General features: G+C 39.7%; 2 protein-coding genes across 2 annotated transcripts; one reads left to right on the top strand and one right to left on the bottom strand.

Moving 5' to 3' along the window:
* The first annotated feature begins 6 nt into the window (after positions 1-6).
* On the top strand, positions 7-9203 carry vib (phosphatidylinositol transfer protein vib). The gene is made up of 9 exons (XM_017141374.3): positions 7-308; positions 727-782; positions 7180-7210; positions 7287-7398; positions 7458-7609; positions 7736-7813; positions 8261-8370; positions 8432-8611; positions 8918-9203. Exons 2-9 carry the CDS (start codon positions 766-768, stop codon positions 9054-9056), a joined length of 819 nt encoding a protein of 272 aa, XP_016996863.1. The 5' UTR covers positions 7-308; positions 727-765; the 3' UTR covers positions 9057-9203.
* A 2359-nt stretch (positions 9204-11562) lies between these two features.
* On the bottom strand, positions 11563-15138 carry cry (circadian regulator cryptochrome). Its single transcript, XM_017141178.3, has 5 exons — positions 15055-15138; positions 14791-14946; positions 13242-13585; positions 12262-13181; positions 11563-11856 (listed from the first exon to the last, which is right to left on the bottom strand). Exons 2-5 carry the CDS (start codon positions 14930-14932, stop codon positions 11634-11636), a joined length of 1629 nt encoding a protein of 542 aa, XP_016996667.2. The 5' UTR covers positions 14933-14946; positions 15055-15138; the 3' UTR covers positions 11563-11633.
* Positions 15139-16440: the final 1302 nt, after the last annotated feature.

Below are 16440 nucleotides of genomic sequence, written 5' to 3'. Positions count from 1 at the left end.
TTTAATCTTTATATGGAGCAGAAATAACAAACTTTTTTAGGGGAGCTCCCCTAATATGTTTTGGTGACGGACCATCCCTGGACCCATCGCCGCCGCTATCGATAGTCCGCGACGCACGGGCGCCCACCGCCAAGTATGACCGTAGCCCTCCGCAAAATCGATACGCGGCCTATCGGAATCCAAGTGTTTTGCATGAACATCCAACTTTAGCTCCGCTCCGACACGCAAAACTCATTACTAATTTGTTACTGCCGCCGATTTGCCAGCGCGAAAAGATCCCGATACCAGGCCCATCGCATCCCCCAATTGTACGTCATCATTTGAGTAATAAATCAGCGGCAAATCGCACAATTTGCGATTCATATTCCGCCCGCAAGTGTGCGTGAGTGTGTGTGTGTGTGCGTATGACTCGTGTTTTTAGCCGACAATTGGGGAAAAAAACCCCATTAGAATTGAAGTTGGCAAACTAAACGCCGCTAATCTGGCCAAACAAGAGCGCAAACATAAACAAAAAGTGCGAGTGCAGCGATTTGGCAGCAGACAGAGAAACACCTCAGTGGTTTTGGCAGATATTTAAGTTAAATATAGAAAGTGCGTGCGAAGGTTAAGCGTCGAGTGCAAGTGCATTTACATTTGGAAATAATAAGTTGTATACTTATATGTATAGCTGAAATACGCCAGCGAAGTCGCATTAAATCTAATTTTGTATTTTGTACTCTCTCGCAGCGAATCAAGCAGGAAAATACCGGATAATAATTGGCAAACATGCAGATCAAAGAATTGTGAGTATGAACCGAACCAGATTTTCCATTTACCTGTCATTATTTTATGTTAAAAAGCCTAAAAACCTGTGCAAGCCGCAAATTATTTGTGACAAATCGATTTTACACTCTCTCTCCGTGACATGACACGACGCTCTCTTACTCTCACGCTCTCTCTCTCTCTCTCTGTCCATGTAGTTGTTTCTGTTGTATTTAAGTTTGCGGGCATTTTCCGCAACAACAAAATAATGTTTTTCTTATCAGCCCCTATCGTCCCCCTGCTCCGCCCCCGCCCCTCACTAGCCATCTCGCTCTATCTCAGGTATTTTGCAGCTGTGGCGATGACGTAACGAGTTTCAAGTTGGTTTTTGAAGCTACGTAATCCATCTTATTTCTTATAAGCATTCCCATTGCTAATTAGTTTTGGAAACTCCTTTGAGTCATCGGAAATATATGTACATATATTTACAAAAAAAAATAGATAATGCCTTTCAGTCGCTCAGCGACGCCACGTTGTCGATTTTGCCTTTTTTAGTGAGTCACTCTCTTTTGCGCCTCTCTTTTCCCATAACTCTCTTTACGGCTTTGGGCACTGCGATTTTAATCAAACAAGTTGTTAAGTGCGATAAGGTCGTTGCGTAAAGCCCATTAAGCGTTGACTCACTGCATCTCGAATCCTTTTCGGTGGAAGAGCCACCAGGTGATATTCCTCCCATTTGCAAATGGCTCACGTTCTCCCCTTCTCATTCCCGTCCATTTTGGCAATGATACTTTTAATTTATTAACGGAAATTGCCAAAAGCCTGAAATCAAATGGCCCGGCTTATAATTGCTTTCGACTTTGACAGCCGACGGAAAAGTGAGGAAAATCTGAGAAGATTGCACATGAGATGAAAATGAAAAACTCGAACAGACAATCTCCTTCTTATCATATTTTTTCGATTTTTATTGGCCTTGCTTACACAATCTTTTACATCAATCTGATTATTGAACTTTGATTGCATGTAAAGAGTGAGAATTACTGATAATTGATTGATAAGTGTTTGCGCTGTGTAAAGCTTTTAATTCTCGCTCAATTGTTCGAAAGGGGTCGTTGATTTAAAGTTTTAAACATATAAACATTATGTGAACAAGTTGATTTACTATAAATATTAATTGTTATTGTGAATCATTATTATAATGAATCATGTTTGTAATCTCAGCTATGGAAAACCTAAATATAGAAAAGGCCTTGTTGTCATACAAATTATAAAGCGGACACCCTTGGATTTTAGAAGTTTACTATCAGAGTACTCATAAAATGTATTTATATTTTTAATATTTCTCATATAATTTCACGACCGGAAGTCCACAAAAATTCGATTAGATATTACGAATTTTAAAATAGGAGTTTCCATTTGTCGACATTTTTAAGAAATTGTGAGGTAGCGTTTAAGGTTACTTAATTTTATTGGAAAATTAAGCACTTTGTAAGAGTCTTGCGGAATTTCAGTTATTAAAACGCCCATAAGTTGACAGGCAATCTTCATGTGAGGCATTAATGTTTAATTGTACTCGATGTCGTAATCCCCACACGAAGCCTTTAGCATTTGCATATCAAAATGTTTTTTCCTCCCAGATTTTCGCATTTTTTCGTCTGCCGGCTGTTGGAATGTAAACCATTTGGCAATGAAAGTTTCAGCACCATCATTAAATGAAAAATAAAGGTGGAAATAAAGGCAACGCGTGCCGGAGCAGGTTGATAAACAATTTTAAATGGCCAGGGGCCAAAGTGGCCAAATGATTCAAAAGCTTCGGAGAAGTAACAAAAACAAATTGTGATGGCTGCACTTTGCCTGTTTCATCTGATATTGCATTTTATTGTATACAATAATGCTTTAAGTGCTGCACTTTATTTATTGACCTAGCATTGTCAGCAGAGGATTTAGAATAACAATTGTTTGTGGACAAACAATGCGGTTTAGTCTGTCTGATAGCAATCAACCCATTAACGTTGATAATATTAAGGCAATCGAAAAGAGGTCATTATAACTATACAAAGATAAATTGATTTTGTTTGTAATCGTAAATTAAAAGCTTTGATTTATATCGAAAAATTAACATAACACTTTCAAATATAAACTAAAAAATTAAGTGAATTTAAATTTAATTTTAAAATTATAATTTTATTTCAGACTTCAGGGCAACTTTATTTACCCTACATATAAAGCTCTGAATTAGCCATATTTAATTTAAAGAGTGCAGGCTTTTAAAACCTTTTCAACTTTGATCTGTGAAAGCAAAAGCTTGTTGTTTTCAATGTCAGTCCTCGACGGTACTCATCATAAACCAGCTGTAGCGTGACTTTTACTGCCCCAACTGATTGGCTCGCTTTGTAGCCCACATATGTATCCGTCAGATACAGCTCCTCCACCCTCCACCCCTCGAACTGCCCTCCTCGCCAGCCCGCAATCAATTTGAAAATGGCACGAGCTCCAATTTAGTTCCGCCATTTGTGTTTTTTTATGTACTGAGATAAGATAACACACAGCTTTTGGTTTTCGGGTTGTGTCCGTGGTTTTACTTCGCAACGGCACTGTACTCATTACTCGTTTCGAGTGTGTGAGGTTTCAGTTGTTTCGAAAATGGTTGGTAATTGAGTGTGACTGCTGCTAAGCGCCAGCAAAAGCGGGCACCGAAAGTTGAGGAGTATGCCACAATCACAATTGGGGTTAGCCGCAAAGTGGTCCCCGGAATTTTGGGCCTTCTTTATCAAAAAATATTATAAACGGAGCTAAACATTTATAGAATATTTTAGGGTCCGTTTCATAAATAATATTATAGATATTATGGTTATTAGTCTTTTTATAAAAATAAATACAATTTTGTAAGTTTCACATAAAGGTATAGTTAGTTAATGGCAGTGGTCTAAGATATATAGGGGCTTAAAACAAAAGCTTTAATTTCAAGCTCGACTGACTCGTTGCTCTGTTATTCATTGAGTCCACTGGGCAATCTCTCTGTGACATCTTTATTGCGGGTAAATCAATTATTACTTGGCTTCGGCCTTCAATTGCGGCAATGGGCAGTGGCCAGTGGGCGGCCCTCAATAATGATGGCCAGTAGAAGAGCCTTGGCCGAGAGCTTTCCCCTCGGCCCACACACACACTCGCCCACTTACCGATGCGGACACACAGCGCCCCAAACAATCACTTTCCATTTTCAATTATGCCAACAAGAGCAAACAATTCCCCTTGTTCACGGCCACAAAAGAGGGTTGAATGCGGGGGTCTCCCGAGTGTTTCTTTCGGCAACTTTGGTCTCATTAAGAGTTCTTCAATATTCTCTGGCTGTTGTTCTCTGCTTTTCCTGAACCCTACGTTCATGTGTGGCGATTTCTTTTATGTTTCTGTTTTTGTATTTTGCATAATTTGTTCATTGCTCTGATTGTACTCTGATTCATAGATAACCTTATAAAGAAAAACATTTCCATATCGTTTGATCTTTCGCATTCGGGAGTATTTGACCCAGTTAGATGTTGGTTTCGGCAATTTCATGGGAATTTATTTACTTATTTCTACTTAACTTATTGGGACAGAACTTTTGTCACACAAACACGTTTTGCTTTTCTTTTGGCCTTCCGCCATCAGTTCTTCATCTAACGAGTCTTCTTCTGGGTTTTCAGATTTTACGAGTTTCGTTAGCATTTTCCAGTAATAATATGCCCTTTTTGTTGTTCAAGAAAAAAAGTTTGGTATGTAAAGGCAAAGAATAATTTTTTATGGGCCATTTATTTGCGCAAAACTTTTACAATCTGATTTGATTAAACGACAAATGCTGCGTGGAAATTTGTTGAAAAGAAAAGTTATATTGTTTGTATAAATGAATGATTTGATGATATTGTTGGATAAAAAATGCATTTAAATAAGATGATTACCACTTTTAAAATGTTTAAAATTTCTTTAACGGCTAAACTGTTAAGATTTGTAACAAGATAGATGATTCTAAAATATCTAAACCCTTTAAAAGGTAGAAAATGACTTTCAGTGGATTTAAATGAAAAATACAAGCAGCTCGACTTACAAACTTGATGTTTAATGAATGTTTAATCAATTAACCTAAGCGGAAGTCTTAATTCCACCCCGATGAACTTCAGCATCGTTTTGATTATGCAATGATTAAGTACAGTTCCAAATAACTTCATTAACAATTAAACACCGCAACACAATGTTTACCTTGTCCTAAGTCCGTTTATAGTTCAAACTTTTCGGTGCCCCTGCCACAGCTGCACGCACACTCTCCTAAATCATCCACCTTGTTTTTGTGGAAATCCCCCTTACCTTCCCCAGATGAACTCTGGCAAAAGTTAAACTTGGAAAGGCGCATTATCCCCTCCTGCGCCATAAAGCATTTCTATGCGAACTTTAACCTTTTCAGGGCCCGCGCGTAGTTTGCCAACTTTTGAGTAGGCAGCATTAAAGCCACGCCTACCAGTTGCTCTGCTCGAGTCGACTGGCAATTAGGAAACACATCATTACGAGTGTCAACAGTGGGCCAAAAGGTTAATTGCGTCTGCAAGACACCCGGCAAACAAAGCACCGAATTTCCCCCCTTTCACTTTCTCCCGTCACTTTGATTGTTCTCGAGTCGTGTCGTGTTTTCTTGTGTCGCATTGTTTGGCATTTGTGTATTATATTATGTGGGGAGGCGAGAACGGATGACAGGCCATAAAGCTGGGCCAGCACACGGGGTTCAGGTTCAGGTTCTTTATGGCCAAGAAGGAGCTCTAGTTCGCAGTTCGCACCTTACGAATGCATGCCAAGGCTTCCCTCGCACCGGGGGAGCAATTTAGCCTTTATTCGCCGGGAAATATTTCATTTGCCAAGCCGTTGACTGTTGACTTTCCTTGGGATTACCGTTTGTAGCTAAATATTACCTTCAAAATAAGCGCAGTAATTTCCCAGGGCACAAGCAAAAATACCAAGCTTCTTTCGTACACATTTTTTATTAGTTTTGGTGTTCTTTACATTGAAGAATTTAAATATTTATGTGTTTAATATATTTTAGGGATGCATTAAAAAGTTAAGCATCATTGATTCTCAAAATGTAAATATTTTCAGGTATCACTTAATGATGCAGAAAGATTTTTAACTTTTTCAGATCCATTAGAAGTTAAAAATTTATGGTTTCAAACTATGGATTTTAAATTAGTTTTTCATGACGTCTCCAAAGAGCATTTCCTCTTCGTTGATGCTATCCTCTTTCAGAAGCTGGTAAAATTTTTGCAATTAAATTGTCGACGCCAAAACCGCAACAAAAGTCAAGCGATGCGAACAAGTTTCAAGGCTGTCATAATTATATGCGTTCCCAGAACGTTTCCTGCAACTTTTCACTGGCCCGGCGACCTTTTTTTTTTGGTAATTAGAGGATGAGTATGTGGCCCGGAAGTGGGTGGATTGGGGACCCCAAACTCATATACAACATGTATATGGAAATAAAATCAAAAAAGGCTTGTGAAATTTGCATGTTGCCAGCATTTTTTTTGAAGGTTTATTTTTTGCAATGCCAATGCGACGCCCACTTATGTAAGCTTTTAATTAAAATTATTTCATTTAAATTGTGCGGCGGAAGTAACTTTCCTCGACAGATATCGTGAAGTGGTCCTTTGAATAATTTGATATGATTTCCGTTTAAATAGGACCACTAATTCTAATCTTATCTCGTCAAGTATTAATCGACATGAATTGTTTGCTTGCATATTAAATTGTGGATGGCCATTCTGGGTTGTTTGCATACTTTGGGGCTTGAGTACATTGCACAGACAATGTAAAGTCAGCGTAGAGGACTTGTAATTATGCAATTTGAGGAAAATGTGGGCAATACATCTTATAACTTAACATGGACCCAACAAAGAGACAAAATTAAGTTATTTATCAAGTTGAAAGCTCCACTTCGACAACGTTATTATGAAGTTACCAAATTGAGTATTTCATTGTATTGACATCACTGTAAAGCAATCGAGATTGGACAAATTCTGCAGTAAATTAAAATGAATGCAGTCAACCCATAAACTATTTCTAGGCAGGCTGCTGACATTTATTGTTTCTGGACGTTTTCCCTTTCCCTTTGTTTGCACATAAAACACTGGAATAACGATGTACTTTGGTACTGAAACGTAATATGAATACCGTTCCTCTTAAACTGCAATTAAAACAGGTTGTTCATTGAATTTCCCTGGTTATTGTTAATTATTTTCATATATCCCACTCTTTCTCTGAACCCGATATACCCCGTGTGCTCGATGGCTAGTTAAGGGTATCAACAGCTTTTTATATACAGGCCTGGTATTTAATTAAAATTGTTATATTAAACTTAATTAAAATCGTGTAGCCTTAATGCATACATTCGCTGACGCAGTCATTGTTTTTTTCTCGTTGCAGCCGTGTGACTTTGCCATTGACTGTGGAAGAGGTAAGGGAGTTGTTAACTGGTGGAAAAGCCCGATGTAACTTTTCCATCTGCCCTCTTTCTGCTTTCTGCTCCACAGTATCAAGTTGCACAATTATTCTCGGTGGCCGAGGCGTCAAAGGAGAACACGGGAGGCGGCGAGGGCATCGAGGTGTTAAAGAACGAGCCCTTTACAGACTTCCCCCTGCTGGGTAAGCCATTTGCGATTTGTGATTAATAACTCCGGGTGAACATATTTCATTCTTTGCAGGTGGCAAATACAATTCCGGTCAATATACATATAAGATCTACCATCTGCAATCAAAAGTTCCAGCCTACATTAGACTATTGGCACCCAAGGGCTCATTGGAGATCCACGAGGAGGCATGGAATGCCTATCCCTATTGTCGAACGATTATCACGGTAATTAAGGGGTCAAAACATATATTAAATAAACATGGGGTTTAATAAAACCAAAAGATATTTCCTGGGTTTCGTATAGGATGTACCTGAACCCATCTGATTACTCTGATTGTATTACATTTCTAGAACCCCAAATTCATGAAAGAGGCTTTCAAAATAATCATCGACACCCTGCACGTCGGCGATGCGGGCGATTCAGAAAATGTAAGTCAAGGAACCACTGCATGATCTTACTAACTTGTGTTCTCTTCTTTTCTCTCCACAACATCAACTCATCTCATCCTAATTAACTAACTAACCATCAACATGCAAAATGAGTTTGTCAAAATTCCACAACCCCTTTTACTTTGGCTTGATTTGGTTTTGGTTTGGTTTCGTCATTCGGTTTTCGGTTAAGAATCCTGGTTATATGAATAAAAACTTTAAAGTAGACGTATATTCGCAACACATAGAAAATGACATTGGCACTATTTAGAACGTGAGTTTGGTTTCTAATTGCACTTTATTTGCCGTCTGCTCTGTTCAGCTTTGTAGTTCAAATCCGCCATCGATCCATGTGCACGTCTATGTAGTAAACGCTTTAAATGTTCCATTTGTCATGGCCAAAATGAGTAGTTCTAAGATATTTTGCTCCGGCTTTCGCCTTTGCAGGTGCACGAGCTGACGCCGGATAAGCTGAAAATGCGAGAGGTGGTGCACATCGACATTGCCAACGATCCGGTCCTGCCTGCGGACTACAAGCCCGATGAGGATCCAACCACGTAAGCAATAATTTATTATATTTCCATTTATTTGTTACTTACATTTGGATTATCCTTGCAGCTACCAGTCAAAGAAGACGGGCCGCGGTCCCCTGGTGGGAGCCGATTGGAAAAAGCGCGTTGATCCTGTCATGACCTGCTACAAGCTGGTCACGTGCGAGTTCAAATGGTTCGGCCTGCAAACAAGAGTGGAGAATTTTATACAGAAATCGGAGCGCCGCCTCTTTACAAACTTCCATCGGTAATTGTCTTGAAATGTTGAAAAGAGTTTTTAAAATAGTTCACATTTGGAATTTAAACGTCTGAGGAATATCTGTATCTTTGTTTAACAATAACTTTAACTCATAAAAAACCTCTTATAATTGAATTATAACCGAAAGTTTATAACAACATTCAGTACTTGGTTGGAACTTGGTTTAGGAAAAACTTCTGTAACACTTATTTATTTTTTGTGTCTTTTTATAATTAAAATTTAAATAGAAAGAAAGCCGAGACACCCAATAATTCTAAAAACACCATATTAATCCTTTCTATTTTCCCATTTCAGCCAAGTTTTCTGTTCAACCGATCGCTGGTACGGTCTAACAATGGAGGACATCCGCGCCATCGAGGACCAGACGAAGGAGGAGCTGGACAAGGCGCGGCAGGTGGGCGAGGTGCGGGGTATGCGCGCGGACGCCGATTAAATCTAGTAGAAAATTGTAAACAAAATATGTGTATGTAAAATCCAGGCAAAACAAGAACTAAAAGGCAAAAACGATACAAAGCGAAACAAAACAGATAAATGAAATTGAGATATAAAATTGCATAAATAAATTTACGATACAAACTAACACCAAGCAAACAAAATGAAATGAAACGAAATTAAAGCAATGTGAAGCCACAGCAGCGTCAAGTGAAACAAAAGCAAACTAAGCAAACACCAAGTGTACGACAACCGCAGCAACAAAGCTTAGTTCTAGTGTAGCACACGACAACAAATTAAAGAGCCCGAGAAACGGTTGCAACCGCAGTAAGTTAGTTAAGTTCCTTCCACTGCACTGTATGTAAAATGTAGCCAGGATACAGGATGCCGAGCCAGCAGGCACACAGGACATCTGTTGACGGCACTCTCCTCCACGCATGGCCTGCCCTGCAACACACTGCATCAAATCCAATTGTTTAAGTTGCATTTTGTAAATTGTGAAATAAACCAAATGACAGTTAATGTAAAAAGTTAAACGCAAACATCCGACCTGTATGAATAACCGAGAAACGATCATGAGAGGAGGGGGCGAGAGGTGGGGAGCATTTTGAATATGTGATTTTCTGAGAATATGTACATAGGAGCCAGGAGCCTATGCAGCCATGTCTATTTGCATTCATTGGCTATGCATCTGTGGTCTGCATTTGATTTGCATTTCAAAAAGTCAATGTAACAATCCAATCCCAAGATAACCACGAGTTTAAGGAGAGAAGGGGGAGGTCTTAGAGGGGATTGACTGAGCAAACAGTTGCCTTCCATGGGTTGGCTTGAATGATTTATGAACCGCTTGCGAGTGGAGTTAGCTGCGAGCTACGATTGCATTATAGTCTATAGTCTGGCTGCGAGCAATAACATTCTAAGATTGTAATGGGACTTGACCTAAGAATGTTCTCAAAAGTTTTCAAACACACCAAGACAACACTAGGAAACTGCCAATATCTGAAATGCCCAAATAAGTGGAAATCCTTAAAGTAAACCACCTTAGATACAACGTACTCTTTTGCTGTAGCCACATATCCTCTAAATCGATCCGAGTTTTTTACTATCCGCCACTTAATTCTGCTCAAACGGAGAAATAGCTCTGGAAATCTATGTAAAGTTAATGATCTATCTATGAAACGTCCATTTTAAAGCTATAACCTCTACCGAAACCAAAAATCTTAAAGGCTTTTAACAGAATCATTAGTGAAGCTATATTTTCATGATCTTAAAAGAAACACAGACACATTAGACTCTGGCGCCCAGTTAAAAGGATAAAGGAAAAATTAAAAGGCAAATGAATTTAATGGAACCTCATAGGCTTAAAGCAGTCAGCTAGCACCATATGGTAATGGTAATGGGGAATGGAAATGAAAACGAAAATGGGCTGCGGAGAAATCAGGGGGATTTAAAATGCATTGCATACGCAATGGGGACAAGCAGCTTTTTATTTTTATAGCCAATCGGTTCGAACATACAGGCATCCACTTAGCACACAGAATGCATCAGCACAATATTATACATTTGTACATACATACAGAAGGGACACTTGAATCGGGGGAGTACTTTAAAAATATAATAATGATAAAAGCAAAATGCGTTACGAGATATTCCATAAAGTATAAATTGCGTCAAATTGTTATTTGCTGTGAGTTCTCGTTCGTTCTCGTTCGTTGGTTGATTGAATTGGTTGGTTCGATTATTTATTCAGCTATCGTATACTACGCATATGTGTGTGAAATTTACATTTACCAGAAATATAACTTTTTGCCAAGCAACGCTCTAAATGTTTACTCGAATTTACTTCAACTAATTCAGAGGATGTGGAATGTCTAAAAATAAATGCTTACTTCCTACAAGCGACTATTAAGGGGAATGTACTTGTAGGGAGTAAGGGAGAAGCTCGGCCTGGTCGAGTTTACATTTTCTCCAATTTTATTTGTAGCAAACTGTCGAGGGACTCAAACTTCAACAATAACTCCTTTTAGGTCCCATCAACCCCTACCTATATCTCATTTGTATGGCACACATCTAGAAGGAACACCAAAATTTAGGCATAAAATAAAATATACACCACAATTTAGACAAATTATAAGATACAAACGGAACTCTCATTAAACGAAAGAAAAAACGAAAACGAAGTACGGATCAATAGATCGACATAAAATTAAATTTCAATATTTGAAATAAATTCGCGTTCAATTTTTCTCGTAAAAACAAGTAAAACTAAAAGCAAAAACTATTTAATTAAAGCTGTTAATTAACGTATAATTTGATAACGTAATACAAATGATAATAATAATTATATATATATACACCATTAACGATTTTTAAAGTAAGCTGAATAAAATTGATATATGAGTAACACGTTATAAGCTGTTAAAAATAAAACGAAACCAAATAAAACAGATACAAATTGTATTGTAGTAATTATTTTAATTGAAGAAAATAAAGCATTATTAATGATATATAATATACGACCGGTAATAGTTCCTTTATTGTGAAATCGGGTAAAATTTTGCTTTGGGGTTACAGTATTTCAAACAGCCACATCGGCCAGCCAAAAGAACTGGCGCACTTCCTCCTCGTTGGAGGGCCTGCAATGCGGGGGCGGGGTCATCAGCGAGTTCCGGAGCGCCTTCATGGCCAGCATGTTGCGCTTCACGTACATGGAGAGGTCGATGATGCGCTCTGGGTAGTGGACCCCAATCAGGCACTCGTACTGCTCCTGCTGCTCGGCAGTCATTCGCCAGGGCTCGTGGCTACAAAAATATAATGGTAAGTTAAAAAAAATTAATTTTTAGCTTTAGAAATATATCTTTAAAATATAATGGATATATCAGATTTGCTTTACTTCGATTAGTTGTAGAAAATGTTATTTGAACTTAAGTAAACTAACAGCTACCTTATATTGCGTATACGACTAGTTGATCATTGCATTATTTGCTATCTTTATATGTTACTGTAAAATACTACATAAAACTACTTAACTTTGATGTATAACCAGACTTAAAATAATCAATACTTAAGTACATAATTTAAAATTAAGTTAGTCTTAATCATAGCTCCGAATTAAGTTTTTACTTTTTATCTAAGCTTTTCAATATTGCAAATTGCTATTTTCAATTAATTACTTAAGTTGTAAAAGGTCTACATATGAAACTCACACAAATTCCTTGGGCACATTCATCAGCTCCGGAACGTACTGCTTGATGTAGGCCCCCTCGGGGTCAAGTCGCTTGGCCAGGGCCACCGGGCAGGTGACCAGCGAGGAGTCCAGCAGCCGCTCGAAGGCCGAGCTGGAGACCCACATCCAGTTGCCGGCGCAGACCGACCAATCGGCGTCCAGAAGATACTTCAGGAAGTGCTGCAGCCCGTGCTCCCAGCTCTGCCACATGCCGCCGCGCGTCAGGAATGTGGCCACCGTGTTGCGCAGCGTATGGTGGAGCCATCCTTCGGCCAGGAGCTGTCGCATAGCCCCGTCGATAAGCGGGAATCCCGTTTGACCCAGCCGCCAACGCTGCAAAAGGTCCTCGTTTGGCTTGGCCCACGGGATGTTCAGGCAGATCTCATTGCCCTCCATGCGGTCATAGTTCGGATTGTTCACCGACATGGTGTAGAAGTACTCGCGCCAAATCAACTGACCCGTGATGTGGGCTCCGCCGGTCATTTGAACGCCTCGCACACAGGCGCGCAGCTGGACATTCTTGAAGAGATCATGGACGCTCCAGTAGAAACGACGCACCGACAGACAACCGAAGCGCAGATGGGCACTCATCGACTTGGGCGTTTCGTGGATATTGGGCAGCGCCTGGTTGGGCAGGTAGAAGCCCCGCTCGAAGGCATGTTGCTCCACCTTGAGCCGCTCCGCCAGCAAAAGTAGGGCCTGCGTTTCGCCACCGCGCCAGTTAATCTTGGCCAGAAAGCCCATGTTGTCGCCGTAAACGTTGAAGTGCTCCGGTGTCGGCAGCTGCTCGAAGTAACCCAGACATCTGCGCAACTCGGGAGCCAGCTCCACAAAGGAGGCATCATCCAGTCGAGCATCGGCGGCGGGACGAGGCGGCAGACCGATTATTTGCACCGTGTGCTAGAGGATTACTTGGACTTAACACTTATTAATTTATATCATTTTAATTTAATTACTTACCAGGAACATCTGGTAGGTGAGCGGCGGAATGCCGCCATTGGTGTCGATCACCGTGCGCGGATCCCACAACGTGTGCGATACCTTCTCGACCAGGTCGATGCCCAAGTCCCGGCATAGAGAACGTATGGTCTCATCGCGCTCATTCCAAATTGGCTCACAGTCCTGCTCCATGCAGATCCTGTGCAGACGCACTTGCTCGTGCAGCCGCCGGAATATGTGAGCCGGTTCGCCCTCAAAAACGTGGAGGCGTCCTCTTCCTTCGGTGACCGCCTGCAGCTGGTCATCGATGTCCTGCAGCGAATCCAACAGGAAGCGCATCCGGTTGTAGCCCACGCACTTGGTACCTGTTTAGGAACCACAGAAGGGTTAGAGTTCACAACTCCTTTCTTTTTTCTTTGAAACTTAGAATTAAGTTGTTTTAAAATACACACAAAAAAATTTAAAGTAACTATCATTCTCCAACTTATTTATTTAAACATATATATTTTAATAGACGTTTCAATATAAAATACTTTCTCACAAGAAGTTTATATCTCCAATATTGTCCTGAGAATAATGATATTTTTACGTTTTATTGGTATTCTTGCTTTGCTAAAATTAAATGAAACTCAAAAGCTTGCATAAGGATGGTCAAATTATGTATGCTAAACAAGTTCGCTTGTTTAGGTGCCACCTTTCAGCAATCTTTGCAGCTTTCGCGCACACAAAACGTTCAGTTTAAGCTCGTTCTCCGTTTTCCATCGCAATAATTGTTTTCCCGCTTTTCCCCGCAAAACGACTCTTATCGGTCAAGTTATGGGTTCTATAGGGTTCTCTCCGACTTTTTCAGACCTGCGAGCTGCTTACACACTAGCACAAAAGGCATTATACTAGTATTCTGGTTTGTTCTCAATGTCTCTACCCATTTTGCATTGTCTTTCTATAGCTCTCTCAGCGATTCAACGGGGTATTCGCAAAACCGCCAGCCGCAAATCGCATTAGAACGCATCGTTTGTTTTGTTCTACCATGCAAAAGTGCATTAGGTTTTCCCCTTCCCTTTCCTCGGCCCCCTATCCCCTTTTCCGCATTTCCACGAGCAGCGAAAACGCTGAATTCGCAGCGGTCGCGGAAAGAGGTGGTATTTGATAACCGAAGCAAGTCGCAAAAAATGATATTAGCTCATACGTAGAATGAGTGTGTAATGGCAATCAAGCTAAAAGTTTTTACTTTTAACCCACTGTTGACAATTAATTTTTTGTATATTACTTTTTATTATCTAAATTACTTAGATATAAATAAAACAATTTCCTAATTTTAGAAATAAATTAAATAAATTGATAAAAACTCTCTCCCAAATTATGATTTAAAATTTATTAATGTTAAAATCATCCAGGATGTATAAAATTTAATATTGAAAGAAACTAAAACATTTACTAGATCATTTACATGTTGCACAATTTTAAATGTACCATTAACGTAATTATTGACAAAAATCACAAAAATTAAAAGAATCTAGCAAATAACAAGGTCAAGGTCTTTTCAATTGTATCATTATTTTCCACCGCTTACCTGCACTCTCTCCATCGAAGATGAAAACTGGAATGAGGGCTATACCCTGATCCTTGTCGGCGAGGGCGGCCAACAGGGCGGGATTATCGTGCAGGCGCAATCCATGGCGAAACCAAATCACATTCGCTCCTCGCGTGGCCATCTTTAAACTGCGAACTGATAAATTCAATGGTATAAAAATCCGTGATCACTCTCGATATTGATCGGGGAGAACCGTTTTCCAGTTCACTTGGGGAAATATAACAAACGACTCTGGGGATTTACTTTTTTCCGCACACGCGACTCGCTTGCGCCGGCCGCTAATTGGCGAATGAGAATGTGAATGCGAAATTCGAGCGTTAAGAGCGATTCTCCGACTGCAGCTCAACGTTTCCCGCTCGACGCTAAGGAAAAAAGCGAATCGGAAAACTGTTGGAAGCGAGACAGAGATAGAAAGCAAGAGACCTGTGGGAACTGCACTGTAAAACAAATCGTTGGACATCAAACACTTTCCACTTTAAAAACACTGTAACAAATGTTCCTATTTTTATTAAAGTTTTTACTTGCACACAATGATTTCAAATTAATATTTATATTTAAAAAATAAAGAAAATTCTTTTGATGAAATTTTAAAACATAAAATCGAAGTCATAATTTTTTTTTCTTTTAAGTTTATATGGGCTACTTACCAGTAAGTTTAAAAACACTATATTGCCAACTGAAAAACTAAAAACAACTAATAAAAAAATTAAAATAAAAAATTACTGATATTTTCCCTCTGTGTAGAAGCGGGCACTGTGAACCGAACCGGTAACTTGAAGCCACCCGTTCGAGTGCGTCAATACAAAAGCTGGCGATGTGAGTGTATGCGAGAGGGAGACTGTATGCGTGGGTGCTTGTGTGAGCACGAGTGTGGCACTCTGAACACGGTTGCCTGCACTTTTTGCACTGCACTGAGACCGAGCCGAACCCCCCACTTTCACCCCCCGGCTAGCTGCCACCCCTTTTTGTTAGCTCTGGCAGTGGGAGCCAGTGTTCTGAGCACACAGAACCAGAACCCAACTGTTGCCGCTTATGACGTGACGAGCTTTTTGCGAGTATTCAACTATAACCTTGCGAAGGGTGCGAGGTGCGTTGTTAGCTTATCAATTCTAAGTGTTATAAATTTTTTTTTTTTTTTTTACTTTTCTAAAAGTGTACTTAATATTTTTATAAATTAACTTATCTTTTAAAGTACTAAAATTTTAATTGCATTAAAATTATTGTTTTTTTTTAATAAAAATTTATTTCTTTATTTTTCAACTTGTGCATATTTTGCTCTTCATATTAAAACATATTAAATATCCTTTTTTGCAGCGTACTTCATTGCCATGGTTTCCCTCATAACGTTGGCTGTAAACCCTCCACCAGCTTTGAGTGAGCTTTGTCCCCTTTAAAACCCCCGCAAATGGAATGCCCCACGTCCCTGGGCAGCGTCAACGAGCCTTGTTGTGAGCAAACTACGCACTTGCATCACGAAAACTTTGGCATTGCATGTTGCCCAGACAACGACAACGACAGCAGCAGCAGCAGGAGCAGAATCAGCATCAACTAGGACCCAAAAGGAGGAGGCAACGTGCGTAACGGAATGTCAACTGCAAAGCTCGGCGATGCACGTGTCCTCCCAGCAAC

This window comes from Drosophila takahashii, chromosome 3R, assembly GCF_030179915.1.
Source record: "Drosophila takahashii strain IR98-3 E-12201 chromosome 3R, DtakHiC1v2, whole genome shotgun sequence".
Taxonomy (NCBI): Eukaryota; Metazoa; Arthropoda; class Insecta; order Diptera; family Drosophilidae; genus Drosophila; species Drosophila takahashii.
This window is presented reverse-complemented; position numbering and strand designations above follow the sequence as displayed.

Bases quoted from the DNA above. Each gene is read 5' to 3' on its own strand.
- cry (XM_017141178.3), bottom strand. From the start codon at position 14,932: ATGGCCACGCGAGGAGCGAATGTGATTTGGTTTCGCCATGGATTGCGC. The intron at 13,182-13,241 runs GTAAGTAATTAA...GTAATCCTCTAG, and splicing joins TCACCTACCAGATGTTCCTG to CACACGGTGCAAATAATCGG. The intron at 11,857-12,261 runs GTGAGTTTCATA...ATATTTTTGTAG, and splicing joins AATGTGCCCAAGGAATTTGT to CCACGAGCCCTGGCGAATGA.
- vib (XM_017141374.3), top strand. The intron at 7,610-7,735 runs GTAATTAAGGGG...TTACATTTCTAG, and splicing joins ATTGTCGAACGATTATCACG to AACCCCAAATTCATGAAAGA. The intron at 8,371-8,431 runs GTAAGCAATAAT...TTATCCTTGCAG, and splicing joins CCCGATGAGGATCCAACCAC to CTACCAGTCAAAGAAGACGG.